Consider the following 12,164-nt stretch of genomic DNA (forward strand, 5'->3'; position numbering starts at 1 on the left):
ATTTTAATTTTAATTTTTTTCTCACCTGGATTTAGGTGGACTGTTGGATTATTTTAGTTTGTTTAAGTATTTCATGAGGGGACTCTCAGCAAGAACCTTGCCATGAAGGTTCTTTCAGAAGAATGGATTCGTGACTTTATACAGGACTATACAGAAAGAATGTATTTAATTATTCAAAAATATGAATTGATAAAAAATGGGGACATTTTGGATGAGAGCTTGGAGGAAATTAACCAGTGTAATCAGTACTTGGAAAATGGAATGGAGGAGATGCAAGCAAAAATGGATAAAAATGAAGATATGATCGTGAATAAACAAAATGATGTAAAGAGGCTCTTTTTAAAAAGTTTGGATGAAATGCCTGAATCTGTGTTACAAGAGGCTGCCTCCCAAACCGAAAAAATTCACAGGGTTAATGCTTTACAAGAGTTCTCTTCCCGGACTGATGGAATATATGGCAGTAACTTGTGGATTGTTGGACATAAGGAACTATTAGGAAATATTGTGATTGACTTTTCAAAAGGAGTAATGAAGGAAAGACAGAGACTAATGCATCAAAAAAAATGCAAGAGACAAAAGTATTATCCTTGAAAGAAGCTTTTTCTGAAATATCAACAGATAAAAATATTAGTGTTCCTGAAAGACTATATGTGAGAAAGATCTGGAAGAAATGGGTTGATTATATATTTCACATCTATCATAAAAGACTAGATATTTGGATTTATATTGGATTTTGATGAGGAAGGACTAAAGTTGAATAGATATTGTAATTTCCTGTATTGAAATTATATAATGTGTTGTACTGAATTGTAAATAGAATATTCTCGAAAGATCTTATGTAAGAAAGACTTGGGAGAAAAATGGGATGATTATATGGTTTATAGAAGCTATAAGGGAGATATTCTCTGAATTGGATTGGATTTTTATGCATTAGCTGGTTTTAAATACTTTAGGATTAATCTGTTCTATTGACTTATACATTTTATTACTGTTAATTGTAAATTTTTTTGAAGGATTTTGGTTATGTAAGGAGGAAGTCAGAGCTAGAGAGGGAAAATTGGTATAATAGTTTTGGGGGAAAATTTTTTTAGCATATGTTTATTTTAAACTATACCTTGTGTTTGTTCTGGGAAGTTGGGGGGGGAGGGGGGAGGAGGGTTTGTGAAAGGAGGAGGGCTAGGGGGAAAGGGGGGGATTTTTTTTTTGTAAAACTTTTTGAATTTTAAAAAAAATAGTTCCCTATGAGCACAGTTTTGTCGAAAAGTGGAAGTAAAAGCCAGTTTTTGGCAAAACTGTCATGTGACCCCAAGATACATAAGTGTGACCTGGATGTTAAGCACCTAAAGAATGGTCATGTGATCTTCAGAACTTAGAATCCAGGGCATAATTATTCTCCCCCCAGATAGATCTGTCAGAACTTTGAAGACTTGGTAACTGATCACAAATCACAAATAATTGCTTCTAATTTGAGTTGAATTACGGTATATGTCAGATACAGAGAATCTTTATTTCAATTTTACAGGCTTATCTACATCAGAATAGGTTCTTAGTAATTTGGATTGAATTTATTATAGCTCTTAATTTTACAATGTGAATTATACTGTGTTGACCAAGGTTCTTGATATTCCATTGTATCTTAAAGATTAATATTCTTAGACCTTTAAAACAATACAATATATTCAATGATTTACAACAGCTAATGACATACTGGAAAGCTATAATGTCCATAATATTTCTAAACCTCTTGTTAATTAATCTGTATTTTATTCTTTTTTGTCTCTTTTTATGCTTGATGTATTTTATTTAAAACATCTAATTAAAAATATTGCAACTGATTATAAAAGTCCAATAATAGAATAATTTAATAAGCAGCCAAAATACCACTACTTCATGAAATATTATGTATTATATTTCTACCCTACAATCCTTTCCTCATGTTTCCTATCCAAGTATTGATGTAAATTGAAATTACTGGTGTCCATCAGAACAATTTCATTTTGGATAATCCCAGACCATTCATTTGGCAATTGCTGCATCTGGGACTGTTTACCAAGTATTTTTTTTTAAAAGAGAAAACTATGGATATATACATTTGACCCATCAATATCATGCAGTCTCAACCTAGAGAATATACAAGACATATCAGACTTTGGAATATTCCACCCACATTGTTCTGGAATTTCCATGTTCAGAATGGCATTCATAATAAGTGGAAACAAAATGTAAAATATAATACTTGTAAACTTTTATATTATTGTATTTATCATTGAGGCATTTGTCTTCTGTTACTAACTTTCTTAAATATATTACCCCCACTATTATTTGAAAGAGTACAACATATACTTTTTCCTCCTTAAAAATATCTCTTTAAAAAGTTCTTGGTAGGTAGATAGGAGGGAAACTGCTGAAATAAAGATTCTGAAAATTATATAAACTAATATGAGTTTAATATATAATTTAAAATTAATTATCCTGAGAGATACAGAGACCTCCCTATCATGAATACATGCAATATAGTTAACATACAAACAAATAAACAAGCTCTCCAAACAAAACAATACTACTCTCTATCTTTGTATAAAATCAAAATCTTAATCATGTCATTTCCTCTATATTTAACCTGCTTACCCTAATTTTACTCAAGTTAAGAGATATTTTTTCTTTGTTAAATATAAAAAAGCTGAAGAAAAGATTAATCTTGTCACAAAGAAATTCACAATGAAAGCATCAGAGCACTAGTATTTCTTGGATTCAATTTACTGATAAAGACATTCCAGTTTAGAAATATTATATTGATTTATCACACAGAAAAATTAAATTTGGAATTCATCGAATATAATAAAAATTGCAATGAATTCATTAGGAAGTAAAGCAATATATTTTGTTATGACTTTTCTTTTACCATGGAACAATGTGTGAAAATATGTTCAAATTAGCAATAATTTTAAATGTACAATCTTATTCTCTACTATAGATATAAATTATTGACAAATATTCTTCCGCAAACTCCAAGGTTTTAAGGGCACACATTCAGCTTCTCACTGAAGGACACATATACAAGACATCCCTTATTATCAAACCATGTCACATTCTCTCTGTTCCATGGTACTTATTGGACTGCAGATTCCTTAATCCTCCCGAAAGTCCCTCCTGTATTTAATTCAGTTCAGTCTTAAGTAGTTAAAGAAACTGTTTTCAGTAGCAACTAATAACTACTGACCTATAGTGACACAGCCTTACAATAGACTTGTCAGGTCTGAAAAAGCTGTACCAAAGAAGCTGATTAGGACTTCAAGAGGTCTGTAGCAAGAATCAATGGCTGGTCTGTGCTAATACTCTGGTTCTAACACAGAGATGATAAAAGTGGACCACCATTAGTTATGCCTCATTAAGTTCCACAACTCTACTAAAAAGAAATTTGTTTAGCCTGTCCAGAACCTAATGCAGGTCTGAGCTGCCTGTGCTGAAATTCAGTGTTGTAAAAGTTTCAACAAAATAGGGACCAAATCTGAAGAATGGTATATCCCATCAAAGTTAAATTTCTGATATATTCATGGAAAAGGTTTTCCTTTAGAAAATTTCCGCAACAACAAAAAAACTAGACAAGAAATCATGACCACTAAGAACAAAAAAATAGGAAAGATAAAATTATAATTTACCCAAAACTTTCCAAATATCATAAAGGAAAATAGTTATTTAAAACCTAAAATATATTTTGCAGAATATATATTTCATCATACCTGTCAAATCTTTGCGGTGGTTGTTGAAATAGAGGTGTAGGAGCTTGCCAGGAATCTTGGGGCCTAAGATCTATAAACAAAACAAACAATGTAACATTAAATCAAACTAAACATTAGCATTACATTTAAATTTAAAATATTAACAGTATAAACATTAAATACAAGCAATGGCATAATAAGGGTATCATATGCACTGTAGAAATCTGGATAACTTCTAGAAAATTCTAACTCTTTGTTTATGCTGGTATATAATCATAATAAATATTTGACTTGGTTTTTAACCCTTTGGATCCTGTTGCTCTTGTAGCTATCCAGATTTTTCAATCCAGATACAACAGCCACAAATATAACAAAACAAACTTCCTACCAAAGCAACAGTGATCAATGAAAACTCTTACTTATATTTAATGGTAAGTAAGTTTTATTGTTAAGAACTACTATCTAAAGGTTACATTACTATATTGTATACTGATGACAAATGACAATGATTATTTAAATGGTTATGTTGTGGCCTATGTGGCAGGTATCGTCCACTTAATCCCTTATTGTCCATTCTGTTTTTTGTTTGGGGAAGCTATATCATAAGACTAGCTGAATACCCGTGCTCCGCTACCAAACTATGTGATTGGGTACTAAAAAACAAACATTTATTTATTTTGTCACAACAATATATGTAGGTATTATACAAAAAAGATTACATAGTATATAAACACATATATGAGTAAATATAAGGAGGTATAAGCATATATATATATAGGAAGAAGAAAAGAAAAACAATAGGACAGGAACGGTAGGCACGTTTGTGCGCTTATGCACGCCCCTTATGGTCCTCTTAGGAATGGGGTGAGGTCAATAGTAGAAAGTTTTTGGATAAAACTTTTAGGATTATGGGAAGAGACCACAGAGTCAGGTAAAGTATTCCAAGCACTGATGATTCTGTTACAGAAGTCATATTTTCTGCAATCTAGATTAAAGCGGTTGACATTAAGTTTAAATCTATTGGTTGTTTAAATCTATGCAGCAAAGGGTTACGGTATATATTTAAATGAACTATTGCTAATAACACAAAGCATTTCAGCTATCCAAATGCCTAGTCACTATCTTCTTAAACTTTTCTTTTACAAGTAGTCCTCAACTTACAATCTTTTGTGTAGTAACCATTGGGAGTTACAATGGCAATGAAAAAAGTGACTTATGACCGTTTTCACTCTTACAACCACTGTAGCATCTCCATGGTCATATGATCAAAATTCACATGCTTGGCAACCAGCTCATATTTACAACAGCTGCAGTGTCCCAGGCTCATGTGATCCCCTTTTTGACCTTCTGACAAGCAAAGTCAATGGGGAAGCCAGATTCACTTAACAACTGGGTTGCTAATTTAACAACAGCAGTGATATACTTAACAACTTTGGCAAGAAAGGTCATAAAATGGAGCAAAATTCATTTAACAAATATCTTGCTTAGCAACATAAATTTTGGGCTCAATTATAGCCATAAATTGAGAACTACCTGTACTACAAATATACAATAAAAATATTTGAGAAGAATATCACATTAACAAGCTGGGCTATTAAATGTATTTATGACAGTTGCACTGTCCTGGGGGGTTATATAACCACCATTTGTAACCTTCCCAGATGGCTTCTGACAAGCAAAGTCAATGGGAGATGCCAGATTTGCTTAATGACCGCATGATTCACTTAACAAGTACAGTGATTTGCTGAACAACAGTGGGCAAAAAGGTCATAAAATGAGGTAAATCTCACTTAACTGTCTTGTTTAAAAATGGAAATTTTGGGGGTCAGGTGTGGTTGTAAGTCAAGGACTACTTTATTACACCTATTAAACTGTTAATATTCAAGGACCTTGGGGTTTAGTGATTTCTACAATGTCACACTGTCTTTGTCAACTGAAACTTTAAAAACATAGAATCTCTGAAGAAAACCTGAGCTTCTATGTTCCAGAAGGCTTATATTTGAATGATCTGACCTGAACAAAAAGGCTTTTATGGAAGTACTTGAGAGAAGTGCATGCAGAGCAGAGATGACTGCAACTTATCTTTGCAGGATGAAGCTGAGTCTAGTTCAATTTTCAACAATAGCAATTCCCACTTTGTGTATTAAATCATTTATGCTCAAAAGGCAACCTAATGTTCCTTTGTAGAGTATTTCTCATTACTCCCTTGTAGATATTTGAAAATCAGATTTAAGTTTACATATGGTATAGCATCTTCATAAGGAAAACATGGCAGAGCAATGACTATCACAAACACAAGTCAAATTCATTTCTAGAATTTATAACAAAATTGATCCCAATTCTGAACAAAATCTATTTTTGGGAAAGAAAAAAAGGAAAATAATAAAAAAAACCACACAACAAAAGCTGTCCCACCCACCTTCGTAATGCAGCCCTCAGAATACTATACAAAGCATCAGAAGTTGCATCTCCTAGTAGAGTGCATTTCGTTCTGAAAAGATCTACTATGAAATATACAATTCCGTATTAAAAGACAACACTTAAATATCGTTCTCAGTTGAAAAAAAATATAATGAGAAAATAATAATAATAATGGAAAACAATTAATACCCAACTTTGGACTATTCATTACAGCTGGGAAAGAAAATAGAAGGAAACATAAAAGTGAGAAATGCAGACCCATAATACAGCTCATGGTAAAAAAAATGGATCTAAGGAATTCATTGGTGCATAAAATGTAAGCAATTCCTTGAACTGTGCTGAGATTTAAACTGCTCTTTCTAGTAGCAACTCAAGTGACAACTTGTGCAATCAGTATGGCAATCAAAGATTTCATGTTTACCAATTTAAAAATGCTCTGCCCACCCCCACCCCCGCTTGATTAAAAGAAAGTCAGCTAATTGACAAGTTTCTGACTGAGATGAAAGTAATACAATCATACTCAAGATAGCAAAAGCCAAACCTATATTCACATAGTGCTTCCAGACTCCACTTGACTCTTAGAAGCTATCAGCATATAATTATTCATCAACTGAAAATCGGCACATCAATATCAAATCATGGAATGCCATCAACCTCCATTGCTAACCGAGAGAGCCGAAGCCGAAATGACTACATTACTTTGCCATATTTTAATATTGATTCACTTATAAAAATACACTATGGCTTTTAAAAAAAGAAAACCAAATGTGAAGTGGAATTGAATCTTTTTTACAAATAGGTTTTGAGCTGCATCTTGACAAGCCAGCAAAATCATCAAATATCTTTAACGTGATTTCTCAAATAAACATTCCCTTCCCAAAGATACAATACTGTATAGATATATAATTCTGGTTTTCAATAGTGTTCTAGGAATTGTAGAGTTTAAGACTAATTACTGGAAATTTGGTTGTCTAGGATATACTTGCTTATTTTTACTTACATTTCTTTACAGAATAGCTGATCTGCTGCCCTAAAGCCTTTTTTCAGTTTACCCAGAGCCCCAATAACTACAATGCTGACTTTCACTGGCATGATTTCCAAAACCAGATTTCATTTGTTGTAAAGTATATAAAATTTGAGAATGATCTGAAAGGGTGGCCTCGTCTTCATTCCATTTACCACCACCCTCCCACCTGCCACGGAAAATTGTTATGTGCAGGAAAGTTACCTAAGGTTCAGACTGAGATAAAATATACTTATATTGCTCTCAAAGGGAAGCAACAAAAATGCATAAAATAATTAAGTAAAAAAAGAAATAAGAATAGCTTGAACTGCATCTGTGTCCTCACTAGACCTGTCTTTGGATTAGGCAGAAGAAGATGGAGCGCCAGGGGCATTTAGTCCTGAAGGGTGACTGCAGCAGTGCTTTAGCCAAGAGCTGTCCTCTCTCTGAGGCAGATCTAGCAAGCCCACTGATTTCTTGCATGCACCCATTGATAGCCTCTCAGATTATGAGGTTCAGTCCCCCCCTTTCCCACCACCACCCCAATCCTAAACAGAGACCTGCTTGAAAGGTAAGACAATAGATAGCTAAGTATCACAGATCAGGCAGACTGGTCAAAAAGCAGACTGGCAGGAGAGTCGAGTTGAAGGAATCCTGTATCCCAGCTAAGCATCTGCATGGAGGCTCAGTTTGGCTTGGCTTATTTATTGGCTTCTGTCCTTGGGACAAAATGCTGAGAACAACTTTTCAAGTCCTGGCATTTTTATCCTTGTTGTATCATATGATGTCTGGATTCTGCCTCACCATGTCTCCTTTCTTTTTCTTTGGATTTGTTGCTTGTTTATTGGATTCCCGGACTCAACCTCTGCCAAGGGTGTGATTGCATTTGTACTTGTTGTCTTAAGATACTGGTAAAAAAGGACTCTTCTTCTCTAAAAGTTCTACTTAAGTTTTGCTACTGCTGCACTAAGCCAAAATCCAGCTTGCTATCTTGGTTAGCAGTCATTAGTGCTGACACAGAAAAGTCAGTTGCAGGGCATGACAAAAAACATGCATCTTGCAGTTTCAGTAGTCCAACCCAAGTAAGCACTAATCTGAACCTGATCAGCATACTTTCCATACGTGCTTATCCCAAAACATGAAACTCAGACCTGAAGCAACAGAAAAATTTGGACAACTCTTAGCCAAATCACAATCTCTTAGACCAGGGGTGTCAAACTCAAGGCCTGCAGGCTGGAACTGGCCCACAGGGTGCTTAGATCTGGCCCGTGAGGCTGTCCTGGACACAGCAAAGAACCGGCCCGTGATGCCTCTGCCAGCAAAAGGTGGCCCTCCTGAGCTCCATTTTCACTGGCAGAGGGTTGCAGGACATTGTCGCAGCTGAAAATGGAGCTCGGGAGCCCGTTTTTGCTGGCAGAGCACTCAGGTCACTACAGGCACCCCGATACAAGTGATGTCACGCTAGCTACGTCTCCCCCCTCCAAGATCAAACACAATCCTGAAGCCACCCTCAATGAAATAAAGTTTGACACCCCTAGCTTAGACCAACAATCAAGAAGTAAACAATACCCTTAAATTAGGAATAAGGATATAAGGGCAGTATTTCAAAGATTGTTTGAATACACGGTTCAGTTGGATGGAAGAGTGGAAGAAATTAATCAAGCTAATGTGAATTTGGAAAATAAAATAGAGGAGGTCCAGACCAAGATGAACAGGGCAGATGAAGAGTTGGTTTTGTTGCAATATAGATCAATGGAGTTTGCCCTAAGAATGAGAGGTCTCAAAGAAAATAAGCGCGAGAATCTAAAAGATATTTTTGCAGATGCTTTTGCACGTATATTTGGAGAACAACCAGCAGAATTTGTAACTCAAATCGAAAACATTTATTGTGTTAACTCCTGGGTTGCCAGAGACAGTTACCAAGAGATGTTGTTATCTATTTTACAACTAGGAGGATTCGGAATGAAATTTTACAAGTATCTTATAAAAATAAAATTCAAATATCAGGACAAGAGATATTAGTGTTCAAAGAAATTCCTGCTAAAATGTTAAGATCTAGAAAGGAGTTTACTTTCTTGGTGGATGAACTTAGAAATCGTCAGATGCAGTTTAGATGGGATGTTCCAGCTGGACTAACAGTAAATTATAAAGGAAGAAAATATCGTCTTAACACAGTTTTTAAAGCAAGAGATTTTTATACTAATGTATAAAAAAAAGTGAAGACTGGAAAAAAGCAGGAAAAGGAAGTAAAGCACACACAACTTAAAGCTGGGATGGCAATTGCTGAAGAAGAACACTGGAAAAAGTAGGGGATTTAAATGAGCAAAGATTGACTCCAATAAATATTAAACGAAAAGAACAAAGAGTAAAGAAGCAGCAATATCAAGCGAAAAGAGTTTCCTTTTATGGGAAAGGGTAAATCATAACTGAAATTTTTGAATATATTTAAAAAGTACTGTGTATGTGTTTAAATCTTGAAGAAGAATTTGTAGTAATGTTATTTGATTATAAGTGGTGGATCTGTTAGAAAATAAGTTAAAAATTGATTTTGGGAACATAAGGTGTTGATAAAATAGAATAAGGAATGGAACTAGTTAAATTTTATAAAATGTTTTGTAGATGGTATCTGGAATTTAAATGCAATGATATTTGATTATATATGGTGGATTTGTTAAAAATTAAGTTATTCTGGATAAAAACTGAGGGGTTATATAAGGTGTTGATAAAAATAGAATAAGAAATGGAATTAGTTAAGGATTGTATGATAAAAGGGGATTGGGTTAAATGTTAAATTTATATAAATTAAAAATTTAAGAAGAAAATTTTGTAAAATGTCTTAGAGATGGTATCTAGATTCTAAACACTGGCGTGTACGTATTTGAATTTATAATTAAATGTTGGAGATCTGGTTGGGCTGATACTATTTATTATTATATATGGTGGATATATGAATTTGGTGGATTATACAAAATACTTTGAAGAAGAAGATAATGTTTAAGGGTTGGTGGGAGGAGGAGGGGATGTATGGGTAAAATTTTTTGTAAAACTTTTTAATAAAAAAAAGAAGTAAACAATACCCCAATCAAAGAACTACCAACACAGACAAGGTAATAGTTAATAACAGCCAAACAAGGAACCATCAAGAATACTCCTGGCAAAACTGACAGGGCAAGCCACTAATATATAAAAATAAGAGCAAATCCTACTGCTTTCAAATCCTAGTTTGGTAATGAAATGTCTGTAATGAAACCAGCAAATTCAGAGAGCACCAAGGACCTCACATTAGCTTATTTTGTACCATTCTATGATCTTTCATGGATCTGTAAGTTTGCTTTCAAGGTATCAGCAGCTGTCAAGAATGAGAGGGAGGTACTGCTGTATCATCAAGTAGGATCAAATATAAGGGTAATGTTCTTGTTTACGGTAGAACCATTCTGGAACAAGAATTTTATAGCTCTTTTCATGTCTTATGGAGACAAAATAAACTTCAGGAGGAAGACCTTGTTGATACCTCTTTATCTCATACATATTTTCCTAGGAACATAGTTTCTTTAGGGAAGCACCAAAGATGTAGACACAATCCCTCTGAAATACTAAATACCCCAAACACCAAATGGGCTTTCATACAAATGCCATTAAAAAACCTTATTTAATATTAATCAAATTTAGCATGTTGAGTGAATGCAACCAAATGAATTGGGTGAACATAGCCAATTTCTTGTGAAAATTATTTCCCTATCAATGGGGAGAGATGTGTATGCCACCAGATCCATTTTCTGATAGCATCTATATTTACTCAAAATTTGCTATGTGTCCACTGGTAAGAAAAAGGTGTAATACCACTTCTAAAATTGGCTGGGTTAGATAACCAGCCTTATTTAAAATATGGAGTTGGAAAACATAAGATCTGGGACTACATGTGAATTTGTGCTTCAATTGAATGGGATAATTCTCAGATCATCTTCTCATCCCTAACAGAAGAGAAGCTCTTCTGTGAAGAAATGCATTTAAATAGCTTAAAACAGACTCAAGAACAAAAAACTACTATTATGTCTATGACATCAGCAAAAATGTTTTATTCAACAAAGAAACTTGACAAAGAAGGCAAATGAAAAAAATCTTACTTGACAGCAATTTGGGAATCTGATGCTGTGGTCTGCCTAGCAATGGTCTATACGTGTTTCCTTGATTGTAAGCCCCAGGGGGCCCAATATTACTGTATACTCCACTTCCTGATTGTCCTCTGTCCCTTGACATTGCATGTCTATAATGTAGGAAAGAAAAACAAAAACAAGTATTAATTTTCTAGGAAATAAAGGAATCCAAAGGAAACTCATTTTCACATTATTCCATGAAGCAGGAGGCTTGCGTTTCAGACCAGCACAAACATATATTCCTAAAGCTCTGGTCAAACAGATATATGGACGTAGAAATATATTTATTTTGAGTCATGTAGAACTGATATTGTGATGGATTAGAGCCAGGAAGATCCAGTCCACTTTTAACCACGAATTCTCACTGGATAATTTTTGGCCAGTCCTCCTTCTCAGCTCCTACTTCACGGATTTGCTGTTGTTGGGATAAAATGAATGGAGACCCTGTGCCTTGAGCATAGGAAAGGCAGGATATAAATCTAATCATAGACATATGCATTATGCATGTCCATCACTATGGGAAACCAATCTTATGTAAGCAGCTTTCTGCACATTCAAATATATGCACACTGATTTTATAAAGTCTTCCAGAGTAACTGGAAGAAAATAAGATTATGTAAATACAGTACAATAATCCATATAACTAAGATTATATATGACTCTACTTAGGGGAGAAAGAATTCATGATTCCATTTGTCCTATCGAATGAAAAAAGACTTCAGAGCACACTAAAGTCTAAACCTTGATTTAAGTTACTTTACTAACTTATAAAAAATATAACGATAGGTATTTCAAAGAATAGTGAATTTTGGGAGCATAATTCATCACTCATTTGTTTCTGTTTTTGCCTTCAAGTTATCCATGATG

At 34.1% G+C, this 12,164-nt stretch overlaps 1 protein-coding gene across 1 annotated transcript in view; it reads right to left on the reverse strand.

Moving 5' to 3' along the window:
* XRN2 (5'-3' exoribonuclease 2) overlaps window positions 1-12,164 on the reverse strand; it is an 84,617-nt gene that overhangs the window by 9,191 nt on the left and 63,262 nt on the right. The window contains exons 27-28 of the mRNA XM_058175329.1: window positions 11,268-11,407; window positions 3,741-3,810 (exon numbers count right to left, since the gene is read on the reverse strand). Coding sequence (XP_058031312.1) covers window positions 3,741-3,810; window positions 11,268-11,407 — 210 coding nt within the window. The remainder of the gene's footprint in view (window positions 1-3,740; window positions 3,811-11,267; window positions 11,408-12,164) is intronic.

This window comes from Ahaetulla prasina, chromosome 3 (assembly GCF_028640845.1).
Source record: "Ahaetulla prasina isolate Xishuangbanna chromosome 3, ASM2864084v1, whole genome shotgun sequence".
Taxonomy (NCBI): domain Eukaryota; kingdom Metazoa; phylum Chordata; class Lepidosauria; order Squamata; family Colubridae; genus Ahaetulla; species Ahaetulla prasina.